The sequence below is a fragment of the Pimephales promelas genome, chromosome 10, assembly GCF_988280905.1.
Source record: "Pimephales promelas chromosome 10, fPimPro1.hap1.1, whole genome shotgun sequence".
Taxonomy (NCBI): Eukaryota; Metazoa; Chordata; class Actinopteri; order Cypriniformes; family Leuciscidae; genus Pimephales; species Pimephales promelas.
In genome coordinates this window covers 5292971-5311550 of record NC_142778.1, presented here as the reverse complement: position 1 = coordinate 5311550, position 18580 = coordinate 5292971, and the positions used below count along the sequence as shown (strand labels likewise).

Genomic DNA, 18580 nt, shown 5'->3' with positions numbered 1-18580 from the left:
CAGAACGGCCTCAGATTGCACTAAGGCTATCATCCAAACTCACCAGGAAGGCATATTGGCCTAAAAATTTCATTTAATTATCTACTAGGAAAATATTGAGGGCAAAATATTGAAACAAACTTGTTTGCATACACATTTCTGTCCAAATCAAATGCGCTCTAGCCTCTACATTAATTATGCCCCCCTCCGTCTGCGTTTAAATAGCAAAGGCTATAGGAATAGCATTGTCAATGGATAAAACAGCAAGGAAATTAAACCACGTCATGAACAGGAAATTAAACACCACACATCAAGACATTTCATGAGAGGTCCAATCAGCAAAATAGCAGATCACGTAGCCTACAGATCACATATCTATCTCGAATCTCGCCATTAAACATAAACAACTCTGCTTTTACACTGACCTGAATTTTATCAGTGCAAAATAAATCACTCTTGTACTGTAGCTAAGCCAGGAAAAAAGTGATCTGAGCCAACAGCCAACATTTGGAAAAGACCTCCATCATATTTTATCTATTCTGAAGTCTGCATATCTCTAAGCTTATCAATCATGTTTGGAGACACAAAACAAGGCTGAGGAATGGCCTCAGAGGAGGTCAGGGGAGGGCTGTGTATGAGAGAGATGTGAATTAATAAATATAGGGCTAGTTGTGTGTGATGTTGACAGCTGGGTGGTCTGGTCCTCGTCATAACCTTGTGTAGTTACTCCTTACATTCCGCTGTCCAAGAGCTTATCCCCAACAGCACGCACAAAGCTCACTCTCACAGCCTTCTCATTGCCAGCCAAATACACACACCCCAACTCCCCCTTCTCCAACCAAACTCCAGCTAAACTCTCTGCCCTGCTGGAAGGATATACTGTCCCAACCCACTGTACGGTAAACCTGTATCTTCTGCTGCTAAAACACTGTTTTAAATGTGTGTGTGTGTACATATATAAATCATATATCTAATATATATTAAAGGAGTAGTTCACTTTTAAAAAAAACTTTTGCTGATAATTTACTCACACCCATGTCATCCAAGATGTCCATGTCACTCTTTCTTCAGTCGAAAAGAAATTAAGGTTTTTTTGACCATATAATGGTCTTCAGTGGGAACCAAATGGTTCAAGGTCCAAAAGACAGTTTCAGTACAAACTGCAAACTGTTCAAAGAGCTTTAAGTGATTCCAGACGATGAATAAGGGTCTTCTCAAGCAAAACGATTGGTCATTTAAAAAAAAGTTGCCTTGCTCTGTTCTGTGATGAGCGTTCGTGACTCTCCTGTTCGAACTTGTTCATCAAAATAAACAAATCTTTTTCCGAGTCAATTTGTTCATTTCGTTTGTTGAATGAACCAAATGACTCGAAAAAAGATTCGTTCATTTGACAGTTTGTACTGAAAGTGTCTTTTGGACCTTGAACCGTTGGGTTCCCATTGAAGTCCATTATATGGAGAAAATCCTGGAATGTTTTCATCAAAAACCTTAATTTCTTTTCGACTGAAGAATGACATGGACATCTTGGATGACATGGGGGTGAGTAAATTATCAGCAAAAGTTTTATTAAAAGTGAACTACTCCTTTAAGAACAAAGTTAATGCATGCGATTATTTCAAAATCAATTAACGCAAATAAATTACTGAAGCATGTGAAATTGTATCTTTCACCCTTTTATTGATGGACAGTGTTACATTGTGTGAGAGATTATTTGCTCCAAGTGAGAATGTTAAGTGTGAAATTGAACACCGTATATGCCAACGTTGTTTTCAATAAAAAACAATTGCACAAAGCAAGCCGATCTACTTTTCCATATTGATAAGAGCATTAAATTGAGAAAAAATAATGGGGAAAAAAGAAATCAAGAGACATTTAGAAAAGATTAAAATGTGCGATCAATCCTGAGTTAACTTTTAATCGATTAAATATTTTAATCGTTTGACAGCACTAATATATATATATATATATATATTTGCTAGGGTGTTCTGGGTAGTATAGAGTGAAGTGGAGTATCATCTTACCTGACTGAACACTGAGTCTTCCTGCTGATTGTGCAGAGCTAATGCCATTGTCAAACAGGCACTGGTAGATTCCCTGATCTTGAACCATTACTGAAGATATATGAAGGGAGAGGCCAGAGATTTGAAGGTGGGGTAAAGATGAGAGTGGGACAGAGTTGTGGAGCCATGTGATTTTGGGGGTTGGACTACCACTGGCAGCACAGGTAAATCTCACAGAGGAGCCCACAGTCACAGCCTGATCTGACAAACCTCGCAGGACGATTACTTGCGCTGTAAAGAGGAGAAGCGTGCTGGATTTATTATACACATACTGAAATAATACTCCACACGAACTACTGCTGATGGGATGTGGGATATTTCTTCTGAATATTACCGTCATCCGATCATTCAGTTGGTCATTGTTCTGAAATGATGTATAAAGAAACAAAATGGCAATGCTTCCATTTTCTAACAGGTTTTTATTACTGAGCAAATATGGACAAGTTTGACAATCTTTTATTTTATTGCATATTTTCCAAGTAGGAAATTGGAAATTCTAACTTTTCCAGTAGAAAAATAATAATTAAGGCCCTTCATGGTTGAGGAACTTGAGAGGAACCTGAACTACATGGACTAAGGTACCCTAAACCTTGGTAACATGATGGGTTATTAATAATATTTCCTTACCAAGCACATTCACAGAGTAGTTGAAACTGATCACAGCTCCATGGTCAGTCAGAACAGAGCAGCAATAATGTCCTCCATCACTCAGTTGAACGTCATTCAAAACCAGGTTTCTATGCAGCAACATCCATTTGGAGCTCAATGAAAGCTCCACCCCATCTTTAAACCATTTGACTTTTGAAGAAAGACTTCCTGATACGACACACTCAAGGGTCAGAGATCCAGACTGGTCCACTGTAAGATTGCGAGGCGTGACGGGATAGACAATCCTTACAGGTGAAGAGCCTTCTGAATCTACATGAAGGAAAGAAGGCAATGGTTTATTAGTCATCCTCCCATCACATTAGCAAGATTGTTCTACTAAATACATAATTCTTCATTCTTTCAGATATATTACATATAATTTTAATTATTCAGTAAAAATATTCAGAATATATTAGCTGCTTATTTTTACAGCATCATAATTTATAAAAACTATGAACAATGTGGGAAATCAGATGTCAAACTCTCAAAACTGTGTGATACCTAGAGAAAAAACATAACCAACCTTTGACAATGAGTTTAGTGCCATGAGCTTCTACTTGAGTCTCTCGGGTTAGAGGATTATAAGCACCACACTTATACATTCCCTGATGTTCTGAAGACACTGACACAATCTGAAGGTTCCCGGAGGGTAGGATTAAATACTCATCTGAAAAATAGACAAAAGAAACAAACTTTTCGAATTGTTCAATTGTTTCTTCATGTTGCTTCTGGCGGGTTTGGCATTTGAGGCAGTCTCATCTGTACCTGTAGACTGTTCCAGCCATTTCCCCCGTATCCGGTAGCGTGGCAGAGCAGGCGGATTGCTGCGAGGAAGTGGGCATTCAATAACAGCAGTGTCTCCCTTATTTACAGTAAATGATCTCCGATGGGTCTCCGCAAACTCCTCAATATCTGAGTGAAGAAATCGAAAAAGTACTCAAGAACTCTAAAGGGGTTTATTTTGCAAGATGACCAGCTGATTGAACATTATGCTACTTTTTGGATGACTACCTATATCAATAAATGAAAATAAAATATTGATTTTAAGTAGAAGGAGGAAGTGGTGGAGTTATATGAGAGACAGGAAACTGGCACAGATGGTAAAATATAAAGTTCAACAATCATTATACAAAATATCGAACCAAAAATGTGGCAACTGACCAATCAGAATCAAACATTTGTGTATATCCATTCGTAGCAGCAGCACTTCACACAAAGACCTTCAGTCAATGAGGTGTTTATATTGGATGGTGAGTGGCAGAGAACATGTGCTTTCCACTGAATAATGCAGCCTTATCTGCAACCCTGATCAGACCCTGGGTCGAACGCAGAGGGGTTGCGTCCGACAGGTCGCCCTTCCCGGCATCAGCTCTCAGTACGACACAGGAAGACCCTGGGCTCATTAAGGATACCGCTGAAGAGGTGTCTGGATGAGTGCCAGACTGAAAAGAAAGACCCATTTCCTTCCCTTCCAACACTCATCTATGGTTGGCCATTCTAACAGCGTTAATGGCTCGAGAAATCCGCCTTCTGATACTTCCTGTCTTTCTTCACCAGCAACCTCTTTGAAGTGCATTATTGCAGGAGCGTTGCTCTTACAGCTGTGCAGAGAGTGTATTTGCCAGCATACAATGAGCGTGATTATATATGCCTACCTGCAATGAGCACTCGTGCATGGCGGCTGATGATGGAGCCTGTCTTGGAGTGAGCCATACACTGGTAGGAGCCCGTGAAAGCAGGTTGGAGGGATGGCAGTGAGAGGGAGCCTGGACTAAGTACCACTCCAGACTGGTGGCTGGGGTCTAGTGGTCGACCCTGAAATAGCCAGCTGAGTCTGGCTGTAGCTGGACGCGCCGTGCAATGCAGATGGACTGCTCCGCCTTGCTTCTGAACCACAGAGAGAGGCTCCACACGAAAAGAGAGGGACAGAACAGCTGAAGAAGACAGACAGAGAAAGAAAAGAAATTAAATGGATCAACATACCAATCCATAATTACTATTCCTTCAAACCAGCTGAGAAGAGTGGTTCGACATAGGTGTGTGCTAACGTTTTTTTTTTAGTGTGTTACTCACATGGGCAGTTGAGTAGGAGGGTATGGCACACGCACAGCACAGCGGACAATAATCTCAGTCCACCGTCCTCCATGACGCTGTTTCACCTCTGTGCACTGACCTGGGGCCTAACACACACACTCCACACCTGAAATGCATGAAAACAAATCAGAAGTGTTAAAGGAGCTGTATGCAAGATTGTGGCCAAAACTGGTTCTGCAATCACTTTCAAATTAGGGTGTATAAAATCCACCATGACGCGAGGTTGCCAGATATGCTGCAGTTTCCAGCAGGAACGTAGACAAGTCCTACACAGTGAGTTTTTTTTCTGTTAATTATTTATCTCGGACTTTGTAACAAAGTATTTCGGATTCATATCGAGTTTTTGGGGGGTTTCGCAAGTTAGAATTTTTTATCCGATTCCGACACGTTTGTATCTGCAGCTGTGGTAACTAGAGAAGAGCTGGAAACCTGTGAATGCTGCAACACTACTGACTCCATGATTGGTAGAACAAAACACAACATGACAACATCAACATCAGTCAAGGGCTGCGACTTCACTTTTTAAAATGGCAATATCCTGGCCGGACTACTGTTGTCAGTGATATAAGTATTTGAAATGAACATGATTATAATGTCTAGTGACATTTCAGGGAAAATTTATGATTAATTGAAATAAATTTCTTGCATTCTTGCCTTTAAAAAACATTCATGGCCAATACGATGACTGAAAAGGCTGAACATGGTTAATGACAACAAAGGCAGTTACTAGCCAAACATGTAGAATTTTGCCACATCTTGTGTTGATTGTGAAGGAAAACCTTTATAATACTGTCTTCATAAAATGTGTTTAAATCAGATGCGTCATAAAGAGTTGTGAGAACTAATGTTATCAGAAAGAACAAAACAAAATGCTAATAGAAAGAATGAACAAAATAACTAATAAAACAATGTCCATATTAAATTATGATTGCTGATTGAAGTAGTGGTTGATAGGCCATTGTGGGTCTTTACGATACTTATACTCGTCCCAAGATATGGTTTAGGTTACTCCTTCAATACAAGTCTATGTAATTTTTTTAAACGTCCGATCACTTTAAAAGTCTAATCAGGTCATAGCACACCTCTCTTAAAAAAGAAACACAAATTAATGTAATATTCTGTAGCACATATGTTGAGGGATAAAGTGTCCCGAATTTTAACACTCAGGGTCTTTCAGGGGGTTGTTCAGATCACTAAAATTGAAGTTTCTGCACAAACACCAATAATTAAAGCTACCCACATATAGGGTTACTCTTTATACAAATATCAAGTAGCACCGATTTCATCTGTAGCTGGCTGAGGGATTCATCTTCTAGGAATAACACCAAATATTTTACAGTTAATCCTAAACAATACTTTTAATAAAAGATGTGAAAAGATGGAATCTTCTAGAAAATGATCTAAAATGTTGTTCAAATATCTTACAATTTAAAAATAATTATAAACAAAAGATACTTAAAGTCTATAAAGAAGAATGTGAAAACTAATAGAATTATTACAATAAATATAGCTGCGAGCAGCGATGGCGGGCCCAAGCCGGTGGCACCGCAACCCCGGTTCCTTTAGTTACCTAAAGGCACCCGGGTGGCGGTGCCGAAGGCTTTGGCCCTTTTATGATTAAATGTTAAAACGGCTTGCCATACTCTGTCATTTCGACTAGTCACAATTATGTTACAGATATCTTAAATGATAATACAAACTATCCAAAATGTAATTGCGAATAGACAGAAAGACGTTGTTGATATCTACAATGTTAATTCCGGACAGGCAAACTTAGCTTTTAAATGTTAAAAGGGCTTGCCATACAGGGACGTAGGCTCAGAGACAGGCTCACCATATTCAAACCAAAATATCTGACTTCCTCTTGGTCCGAGCTAATGACTATGTATTAGAAAGTTGTCAGGCTTGAGGAGTACAATGTATATACCGATTTTTGTAACTGTAGATAAAACTAACAACCCCACTTTTGTCAAAAGGTGGCGCTATTTAGTCCTTGCACCATGCCCGTTTCTGAAACTTTGCACATGTCTACTGGCTAATAAATTTGATGTATCTGTTGAGTTTCAAGCAATTTCAATTTCAATTTCAATTTGACTGTTGAAAAGAAGTGCGCCGATTAGATACTCAGGATCGGTATCGGCTCTGACACTGCCATCTTTGACGAGGCTGATTCAAATTCTATATTGTGCATATACTATTCTATGTTAGGCACAAAGGCACAAAAACTTTCTAAAGTACCATAAAGTTTTTGTGTACTGTATTATTAGTGTTCTGAAGCTATTATGTGATATAGAAATTAATATTTAAATAATTAAATTCAAGAACACAAACTTTTCCCTCTCTGCGCCTGTCAGTCATTCTCCATTCAGCATTCAAACAGCACGTCACATTCGGTTACAGTCAATGATGAAACGATCTTCAAGATGATTGAATGTTAATCCTATTATACTGGATCTTTAAGATAAAGGTCTAAAGGTCTATATTTTCGAATGAAGAAACTTTTTCTTGCTGGACTTTATTGCTGTAACTTAATCGTGTTACTTTCTACCGGGTGTCGGACGCTGTCGGTTAGATCACAACACTAGAGTCAGAGCACTATAATTGTTCTTCACGCACACAGTAACTGAAATTTAAAACCTTTAAAAGAAAAGGCTCAATAAACTATTGCATAGATAGATAATGTATAATACACTGTTCATAAATATGTATTTCCTTTGTGCTTTGAACTTTTCAATATGGACTCAATGCGCTGTAACTTCATGTGGCTTCAAGCACATCATTCTCCGCTCGGGATGCACATAAGTGCTTTGTGCTGCACCGTATTGGAGCCGTAATATCATAATGCAGTGACGTAATGACAGATTATTAATTGCCTTTCAATTATATGTTGCTGCGTCATTAAACATCTGTCCTATGCATTTCAAACATTTATAGCAGCCATGGCCATATTTTTTTATGATTTTTGTTATCTTGTTTTTCATGAATGTATTTTTCAAAAAGAAGAGCAATGTGTATTATCTATTATTAATATGGTTTATAATAGCATTTTTGTCATATATTATGACAAAGTAATCATATGATCCACCAGCGAGGAACCAGCAGAACAGAGTGAACATTCTTTCTGTTTAGTTCAATCCTACTTAATAGGAATTTATTTAAAATGCTCGCTCTACTCCACACCATTAATGTCTTGTGCGGACATCCGTATTTTGACTTTCGGTTTTAAGTAAGCGATTTAAAAGCTCCCAAGTCCCAGCGGAGTCACACGTTGATTAACCGGTGGGAATATACACAATAGGCCTACCTGATATTGAACACAAGAGGGCAGTATAGCACTACGTATGACTCAGATTATTATTTTTGAATGAATGAATTATTTTTATGAATTTTACAACAATTCTGGCTGTTTTTGAACGTAAACACAATTCTTAAATGAAAAAAAGGAAAAATTGGGGAAGTTATAATATTTGTATAATTTAATTTAGAAACAAATGATGTATAATTACATTTTTAGAAGATATGAGGCTTTTAGTGTTTGCTTTTTTGACATTACTTTAATCTTTTGCCATAGTTGCACATGTCTATTGGCTAATAAATGTGATGTATCTGTTGAGTTTCAAGCAATTTCAAGCATGCTAAGAGTCCCAAAAGCATCAAAAAAGAATGTTAAAGTTTGATTCGTTGCCACGGCAACAGTATCAAAGATATCAAAAATTCATTCACAGGTCTACATCTGCAGTGTATTTACATTATACAGATGAAGTTTGAAGCAAATCGGTTAAAAATAAGAGAGTGGTTTCAAAGCATTTTGAAAGTGACACACTTCCTGCTGCCAGTTGGTGGCGCTATAACTTTGACTCACAATAGTCACATCCATGTGATCGTCCTCTTACAGCGAACATACTGCTGAAGTTTCATCAAGATCAGTTAATGTATGCTGAAGTTATAACAAACTTCCTGTTTCACGTTTCTCGCCATGATTTCGTTTCCTCGCCACGGCCAAACCGTTCGAGATATCAAAAATCCCCACACAAGCTTTCATCCTCAATGCCTTGACTTCATGCTGACCGAGTGTCGTGCCGTGTGTTTGAATTCTCTAGGAGGAGTATTGCACATTCCATTGCGAGCGTTTTACAAACAAACCTCAATAGCCGACTTCCTGTTGGGCTGGGGTAAAAAGTAAGAGTGTGAGGTATAGATGAAACGATGAGATCAACATGTGTACCGAGTTTCATATTATTACATTCAAGCGTGTTTGATTTATGGACCAAGTGTTCGGACTCCGTTCCAGGGGGCGCTGTCTAGCCCCCCTGCCACACCCAGGTACCATCTTCAGCCCGGCTCTGATGGCTGTGGGATCTGACCTGTGTGCAAAGTTTCAAGAGTTTTCAAACCCGTTAAGGGCCCCAAAAGCCGCTAAGAGTCTCAAAATCATCAAAAAAAAGAATTTTAAAGTTTGATGCGTTGCCACGGCAACAGTATCAAAGATATCAAGAATCCATTCACAGGTCTTCATCTGCTATGTATTTACATTATACAGATTAAGTTTGAAGCAAATCGGGTAAAAATAAGAGGGTGATTTCAAAGCATTTTGAAAGTGACACACTTCCTGCTGCCAGTTGGTGGCGCTATAACTTTGACTCACAATATTCACATCCATGTGATCGTCCTCTTACAGCAAACAAACTGCTGAAGTTTCATCAAGATCAGTTAATGTATGCTGAAGTTCTGACACACTTCCTGTTTCACGATTCTCGCCATAATTTCGTTTCCTCGCCACGGCCAAACCGTTCGAGATATCAAAAATCCCCTCGCAAACTTTCATCCTCAATGCCTTGACTTCATGCTGACCGAGTTTCGTGCCGTGTGTTTGAATTCTCTAGGAGGAGTATTTCAAATTCCATTGCGAGTGTTTTATGAACAACCCCAAATAACCGACTTCCTGTTGGGCTGGGGTAAAAAGTAATAGTTTGAGGTATATATGAACAATGAGATCTATATGTGCACCGAGTTTCATATTATTACATGCAAGCGTGTTTGATTTATGGACCAAGTTTTCGGACCCCGTTCCAGGGGGCGCTGTCTAGCCCCCCTGCCACGCCCGGGTACCATCTTCAGCCCGGCCCTGATGGCCGCGGATTCTGACCCGTGTGCAAAGTTTCAAGAGTTTTTGAGCATGTTAAGGGCCCCAAAAGTGCCCAAATAGTCGTATAAATAATAATAATAATAATAATAATAATAATAATAATAATAATCCTTAGGAAAACAATAGGGCCTTCGCCCTTTCAGGGCTTGGGCCCTAATTATGCTTTCGTTGCTATTTTGGCTGTTGGATCTGTCATTATTTTATCCTTGTTGGTTTTTGTTTATCTAGTATCATGTAAGCAGAATTAGTATTAATAGATAATAATAATAATATTAATTATAATAATAATAGACAAAGAGAGAAAAATGTGTTATAATTGAAGGTAGATTATATCTGGTTTGGGCTTGTCGTATATGTATGTGTATGTGCATGTATATATATATTTTTTCTTTTTCTTTAAGTTTTCTGTTGTTTGTCATTTTATGTTGGTGAGGTCATCTAATTTGTGAATCTTGTTTATAGGAATGGGGTAGGAGCTTATAAGATTTTTTTCTTCATCCTACTCCTGTTCTTTTCTTTGTCATGGAATGTACTTTGTGTTGGTTTGATTTGTTAAATTGTTTTTGTGGTATTTCGTGTTGCATTACCATGAAAAGAGAGAATAGAAAATAAATGAAATGAAATAAATGAAATGAAATAATCTTTATGACACATCCCCTTACACAAGCCATTCCTCTCACACATACTTCCCCCAATGAGAAATGTATTTCTGCTGATCTATGACCCATTCCCACAAAGTGCTTCTCTGGTGAAACAGAAATTCCTGAACCTCTATGCCCCCTCACCCATCCTCAACCTACAATCCATCTTCTCCCTTCCTCTCTTTTGCCCCCTTAATTTCTGCTCATCTCTTATGGACTGCATTCGAATGGTCTGCTCTGGTCTACTCTTAATATCACTATCCTGTCACAGTGCACTGCTTTCTCACAGACTCACTGTAGCCTGAAGAGTCTACACATGGCGTTCACACACTCACACACAATCTCAAACGCTCTAAAAGGAAGACAAGGGGAGCACCCAAAGGGTGAGACAAGGAAAGGAGTGAAAGGAGTGTAATTAGGAGCATTCTTCTTTGCTTTTGAACCCATCCCTCCCCTAGCGCCGGTCCTCTGTATCTGGGCTGCGTTAATCCGGAGGGCCTTTGATCACAGGCTCCTGGGTTGTGAGTGTAGTTTGGGCCAGGGGCTGGTGGACAATGGCCACCCAGCTGTGATATTCACACTGTGGGTGCCATGGGGCTCTGTGCCCAGCCCAACATCACCCCAAAGGACAGGCCACTCGACTGGGTCAAATTAAAGGAGTGATGTCTGGGTGAGACCACTAGAGCTGAACAGGTCTGTGACAGGACACACACGCTCAAATTTACTCACACTCAAGCGTACTAATACCTTCTCCTGTGATGCTTATTTCTCTTCACCATCTTTCTTTAGCAGCGCTTGCTATGACAAGCATCATTATTAGCTACTATTTCTTATAGTGTGCTAAAGACATAATAGCTCAAATTAAGCACATTGCTGAGAATAAGTGTCCTATTAATTCAACAATAAAAAGAGCAAAATAAAATAAACTTACACTGAAGCATGAGTTACGTATATCCTGAGACCAAAACTGGGGAGTGGGCTCTTGTCAACCACTCATAACACCCTACAATCCACATAACAAGTCCCTAGCAATCATTCATAGCACCCCAAACATCTAATAGCATTGTGCTAAAAAAACACAAGAACATTAGTGACCACACTGCAAAGCCTTGTCAACTACCCACAACACCACATGACGTAGGCTTTGGATGAGTGTTGGATGTAAAAATATACAGTAGTTGTTGCATTATGAATGCATCTACCTTCCCAACATGCATTTTAGCTACAATACGAGGTAAAAAGACTCCTTCCAAGCATCAAACACATACAAACATATCATCTCCCCCCACCCCCCACGGGACCACTCAGAGGAAGACGAAGTAGGAAACACAGGAAATAATAAACTCTCCCAGCCTCCTGCTCACGCCCCCTCTAAACCAGAGGTCAAGGGTCACCGGAGAGCAGAAAGTCAGTGGGTGTCAGCCAATCATAGCCCCACCCCTTGGGGTCACCCCAAAAAGCAGGGTGAGAAAAGGGTCTGCACTTGACTTGACAAACATAAAATACACCACGACAGGCAAGAGGGAAGCAAGATAGACAGGCCATAAATAAATCTACACTAGGGATGCACCGATCCACATTTTTTCACTTCCGATCCGATCCCGATACCTGACTTTGGATATCGACCGATACCGATACTTTTCCGATACCAGAGCTGTGTTTGCTTTAATAGTATTTATCATTATTGTTGATGATTTTATATGATGCTGAAATAAACTCCTCTCTACAGGCAAGGATGATATGTACGTATGTATGTATGTCAATATATATAATATATATATAAATATATATATATATATATAAATATATATATATATATATATATATATATATATATTAAACAATAGATAGACAATTAAACAAAGATACACATTATACAGGCCTACACAGTGCTTTAATTTCAGGAAGGTCTACTAACATTATTCAGGTATGGTCTAAAAAGAATTATAATAAAGTAATCAAAAGTAAAATAGCACTGCAAAGTTTATCATAGATAGATTTATGCTTATTAAAGCTGAAGTAATTCATTCAAGAGCTGTGAGTGATTTTCTCTTTGCCTTTGGTTGTTTGATTCTCAGTAATGTCGCAATCGTCACATTTATACTGCTGCCCCTTTAAGAACGAGTTCAGATTTCATAGTCTACTGATGCACTATATTTTCTCCCAAATATTTCCATAACTACGTTCATTTTAGACATAATAAATTGTTTAAGTGTTAATCTCCAAGTCGGTCGGTTTGACATTTTTGTGCAGGCTACATTTGATCGTTTAGACGCGCATATGAAGCCCAGAGTATAATTTGCTTGTCTTGTTGCGGTCTGTTTCGGAGCGCGCCGCACTGGGAACAGCATCTCTTGCGCAAATTTTGTGCTTTTAATAGCTCTTTTTATTATTAAAAGCGTCCCGCAATTTAGTAACAGCAGAGACTGCATTTTACTACAATCATCGATCGTGCTGATTCTGTCTTAAAGTTTGAGTTTTAGGGAGAAATGACAGCGCACCGCCGCGAATGCGGCTATTGTTTTTAATTTTTTTATTTTTTTTACCTCAATATATTCTTTAATATTTGGAAATCAGACTAATATCACAGATCTAAAGTGTAACCAGGCTACGTTTCCTCTGTCGTCACTCATTACGCCGGGCTGTCAAGTTGTGCTTGCTGTTGTTGCACCGCGTGAGAGATCTCTCTCTTTCTCTTCTGGACTGCGAATTGCAAACATGCATCAAATAGTTTAATTAATACGGCTTTGCAAACATTGCACTTTGCTGTCTTGCTCTGCACTGCAGCGGTGTTTCCAGTTCCACCATATGATTTCCACACAGCGAACATCCTGCTAGCTGGCTGCAAACTGCGGAATGGATTTCCTGAGCGGGGGTGTGTCTCATTGAGCCCTATGTTTTACAGTCACTGATTGAGCTGCACCTCCGTTCAGGGTATCCATTCCACAGTTTGCAGCCAGCTATAGCAGACTAGCAGGCCCGGCGGGAATCACTTTTGGAGTCATTTCAGCAGACAACGTTAAAGCGCAGACATGGATCATAAATATCGGATTTCTCCGCAGGTTGGATCGGAAAAATCCGATACGTGAATTATGCTGGTATCGGTCCCGATACCGATACTGGATCGGATCGGCCCCATCCCTAATCTACACACTTCTGTAACCTACGCAAATTTCATAGAAACTTTACAAAAGTTAGTCTAAATTAAGCAGATCTCAAGAGTAAATGCATATGAAGTGGCTATAAACGTGTGTGTACATGGCTCTTCAGCCCAATGATTCTAAGTGTAGCGTGTCTTTGTCCATGAGTCCCAACAAGTCTTCCGCAGTGCCCCTATGCCATCAGTGGAAACAATCTTCTCACTCCCAGAATAATAATATATAATTACAACAATAACGACAGTCTTGAATGAAACACACAAAGATGGGCAACATCGCCCCACGTGTACGAGTGTATGCTTAGAAGGTGATGGACGGTATGTACCCTTGGAGGGGTGGGTATAACCCTGGATCGAGATATCTGAGTGCCGCTGTGCCTCTTGCTATCTCTGCAACAGATCTGGCATGAAGAGGAAACACAAGCATCATTCCTATGTTTTATCTTTGTGCCTTTCTTTTGACATCCGCCTGTATGTGCTAGGCTCAGGGCAGAGAGACACTATGTAGGATATCTGCTGTCCTTTATCAGAGAGAGAGAGAGAGAGAGAGGCAGCTACAACTAAATGCAGGCAAGAGAGACAGCAGGGAATTAGATCAGTCTAGAGCCTTCAATAACAGAGATATAAGTATAGCGAGAGAGAGACAGAGAGGGTAACGAAGTGCCGAGACATGTCTGATGGCAGAAGGGAAGGGAAGTCCCCTATACCTGCTGAAGATATCCATCATACAGGCCACATCAAAAGAGAAGATTAAGGGCAAAGGGAAAACATTGCAGAAGGAAGCAATGGGCTAACAGAGAATTACAAACATTAACCCGACAGTGCTATTTATGTAATATCAATTTACTGATGTCTTGAGCAATATTGCTTGCTAATGCAGTTCTTTAACCAATTACTGAAGCCTCTTTCACACAGCGTGTTGATGCCGGGAAATTGCGGGGAAATTGCCAGAACGCAATCGCCTTCTTTGTGAACGCAAACATGACCCGGGATTGATACCGGACCTAGTAACATTGCCGGAATCAGTCCCGGAACGCACGCTGTGTGAACAAAAGCCAGGACCAATGCCATAAGGGGTGTGTCATAGTGATGACGCTCGTGCCATCGCACGACTCTGAAGAAGAAAGTTTGTGTTCGTCATCAACAAAGAAAGGACGAGCAAATGTCTGCAAACTGGAATGAAACAGAGACCAGGAGCTCCTCACTATCCATCCGCTCTGAAGCTGAGATCGTTCACAAGTTTTGTGGAACGGTATGCGTGTGTACATGTTTTCGACACGTACGTTACACGTCTCATCCAATGCATTCTCATCCTAGGGCGTCATATAGTGACACTTTTGAAATTTCGTCTAAATCCAACGCATATGGCACCCTTTAGCGTCAATATAACACGCACAGAGCTTTGTTTGGTTATGGTAGGTTTAGTTCTGGCGTAGGTTTAGGGTTACACCACTAGGGGGCGCCTTCTGACCCATATATATCTGCTTCTCATATTGACCTTAAAGGGTGCCATGTGCGTTGGATGTAGAGGAAATGTCAAAAGCATCAGTATATGACGCCTTGGGATGAGAACAGGCTGTCTCATCCTGACGTCATGTGTCTTTCCAGGATCTTTACAGGTTGTGTGTGAACGCACTCACAGATCCTGGCAAATCACTGGCAGTCAAACAACAATCCCGGAACAAATGCCTGGTCACATTATCTGTGTATTTTCCGGAATCTCTGTGTGAAAGGGTCTTAAGAAAGCTTTACTCTTGGCCATCCATTCCTTGCTGGAAGAACCTGCCCAAAAGTATGGAACAGCTAATTGCCATAAATTACCAGCTTTGACCAACTAGAAACCATATCGTTACACCAGCAGCCCTCTACTGAAACACTAACAGACAAGAAATCTTCTTGTTAGCTTCTTGATTAGCTCTTTTAAACAATTTACTGAAGATTAAGGATATTGGTAGTGTTACAGTTAGTAAATAATACACAGGTGATGTCCAGAGTTTTTGTGCTGAAAAGAGATGAGCTAAGACTAGCATGAAATTCCTTGTTGGTTGAGGCTGGTTGGCTTTTGGCCAAGCTAGTTGGCAAGAGCATGCCAGTTTCTCGAAGTTGTGAAGCTGGTTGACCGAAAAAGTATCTTCTCAAGCTAGATATCAAGCCTAGTGGGGACAATAGCCCTCCAGCATCCCATCCCATCCCAAAACGCAACATATGCTGGTCAGTAGGAGCATTTGATTTAAATCAGATCTCTGGTCAGTTTGCTTCCCTAGAGTCTCCAAAAGTTCTGGAAGACCTCTCATACATGCCTCTCTGAATTCTGTTTTTGCATTTACAAACTTGAGTCAGGACTTTCTCAAGCCAGAAGAGAGGATTCGCACACACTTGAGTGCTTTTCTGAGAGGCTTCCAGAGAGCTTGATCCAAAAGTAGTTCAGCAAACCCACAGGCAGTTGATTATCGTAAATCTATCCTTATCAGTTGTCAGAGCAAAAACTGTTTTTCCTTTTTGTTTTCTATCTGGAATGAGGGAGTTAAGTCCAGAGTCTCATACCTAAGATGAACCAAAGTGCAGATTCATCTCTTTAGGATGTCTTAAAGCATCTGTCGCTAAAAAATATATTTTCTACCGTTTTACCAAGACTATTCCAGACATTAATTCATGTGTAGCATAGCATACCTGAAAATAAAAGGTGGCTCTGATACCCTCATATCTGTATGTGACACATAGCCTCTGGAATAACATTCTACTGGAATGCTAGGTACTATTGAAGCAAGATGTAATGCAATGTAAGCAAAAAATGACAGCAAGGAATATAAACACTCTGACAAAATCATAGGTGTGTGCATGTAAAGAGGGCGGGAAGTGGCACCTGCAGTCCTGTAAAAAAAAAAAAGGTGTTAACGGGAATAAATGAGTCTTTCTCTGCAGGCAGTGCTCGATGAGTCCTCTGCCCAGATTCCTGTCATATTGAATAAACATGGACAAAAGACCCCACGAGGCTCTAAAGAACAGGTCACAACTGGCACAAAACTAGAGGCCTGAACATCACAGCAAGGAAACAAAGAAAGCTAGCAGTGGAATATTAACTAAATGAACACAAATGCGTTTCTTAAGTGGTAAGGCTATTGTCATTAGGGACTACAGGAAATAACCAAAAATAGAACACACAAAGCAGCAAAACCATGTGGGGCACCATAATGAGAAAGAGACCGAAAGACAAAGAACAGAAGACACCATGAAAGCAGGAGAAGAACACAAGAGTGAGTGAATATCTTTTCTGATAGTCTGATCTGACCCTATGTGGTGAGGTTGATACTATGCCATATCCTAAACCTGTCCACACTTGCCCCCCACAAACACTGACAGAGTCGTCACTCTCCAAACATTCCACACAGAGAGAGAGGGGTGAAGGAGAGCAAATTAAGCAGCACAAAGGTTACAAAAATAACATAAGAAAATATGAAACAAAAAGAGAGGTGAGAATGAATGAAGTAAGCCCCTCAACAGTGAGAGAAAGACAAAAAAGTGAGACAGGAAGAACAGGGAGACTGTGAGGAAGGGAGGGCCAGTGGGGAAATAAAAAGGTGAATACTTGCCAAACCTCAGCTCATTCCCCCAGATAATGCCTGACAGACAAATTCATACTACCTTGCTTGTAATCCTCCCAGTCAACTGACAGCACAATGTCTTGACTCGGTGCAATCAGAGAGACCTGACCAGCAAGATAGGTCAGGAGATGGAGAAGGACTGAGCGACTAAAAGTGGGGGTGGGAAGCCAGGCACAGTATGGATGGCCCGAGTGGGGCTAAAAACAAGCAACTATTGGTCCAAGTGGCAGGAATGAGGGCAGCTCCAGGCCATGCAGATGGGACTAATGAATGGAAATACTGGGCCTCTGAACTGAGCAGTGATTAAAGGGAGCAGACATTATTAAAGAGGAACAGGAGAAAGAATCAGAGACATCTGTAAGGTACTAGGCATTAAAATTGGAGCAATTTCTCTTTCTTTTACAGTGAACAGAGATGGGAATCAGACTAGTTAGAAAAAGGCTGCAGTGCCAAAGAAAAAGCAAACATAGGTTAACTTTTAACTGCTCTTTTTAACGTTGTAAAAGAGTGGGTCAGCATGTATGTGGGTAGAGCCATTACGTCAGGAGTCTGATTCTACTTCGCAGGCCCCAGCCATAAAACGCAGATTTGCTCTGTTGACAGGAAATCACATCAGTCTACAAAGTCCATGCAATCATGGGGTGAGATACTCATGGGGTGACAGGGCACAGCCTGGGAGACCACAGTGTGGTTAACGGAGAAAGGAAAGATGGGAGGATAGAAGAGAGGAATGAGAACAGAGGCCCCAGGGATCAGACAGTCACCTCTAACAAAGCACTGTTTACCAAGAACACACATCTCCTTCCCTCCTCTCTCCTCCCGGGGGGGTTTTCAGAAGCAACTAGCTTGTCTACCTCCGTCTTCCTCCCATGAGTGCCAGGCCTCAGACCAGGGAGACAGTGCTAATTCCTGCCTCGGGCTGCTTGGCCTTGGTCACAAACACTCTGCACACAGATCACCCGGTGAGACAGAGTGGGAGGGAGACCCTTAGCCTCGGTACAGTACAGAAGAACCCTCTTAATTGGAGTTTGTTCTGTGGTGTCTTGTTTGCCTGGGAATAGGAGGAGGAGGTAGTGTGGAATGGGAGGTGGTGAGAGAGGAGGGGTGCAGAGGTAAGGGGGGCTGTTTCCCAAGGTTTTCAACAACAGGGATTAGGCCGAGGACTGAAACTCAATAGGGTCGTCTCGGACACTGGAAATGGATCTCAGGGTATCCCACCACACAAGGCCACAGCCAAAACTGTGGCAAAGCAA

At 40.7% G+C, this 18580-nt stretch overlaps 1 protein-coding gene across 5 annotated transcripts in view; it reads right to left on the bottom strand.

Moving 5' to 3' along the window:
• cdon (cell adhesion associated, oncogene regulated) overlaps positions 1 to 18580 on the bottom strand; it is a 127753-nt gene that overhangs the window by 24228 nt on the left and 84945 nt on the right. For all 5 annotated transcript variants that reach the window (XM_089135341.1, XM_089135342.1, XM_089135343.1 and 2 more), the window contains 6 exons: positions 4761 to 4887; positions 4343 to 4621; positions 3453 to 3599; positions 3211 to 3354; positions 2667 to 2957; positions 2001 to 2270 (listed from right to left, as the gene is read on the bottom strand). In XM_089135341.1, the coding sequence (XP_088991467.1) occupies positions 2001 to 2270; positions 2667 to 2957; positions 3211 to 3354; positions 3453 to 3599; positions 4343 to 4621; positions 4761 to 4833 (1204 nt within the window). In that variant the 5' untranslated portion in view covers positions 4834 to 4887. The remainder of the gene's footprint in view (positions 1 to 2000; positions 2271 to 2666; positions 2958 to 3210; positions 3355 to 3452; positions 3600 to 4342; positions 4622 to 4760; positions 4888 to 18580) is intronic.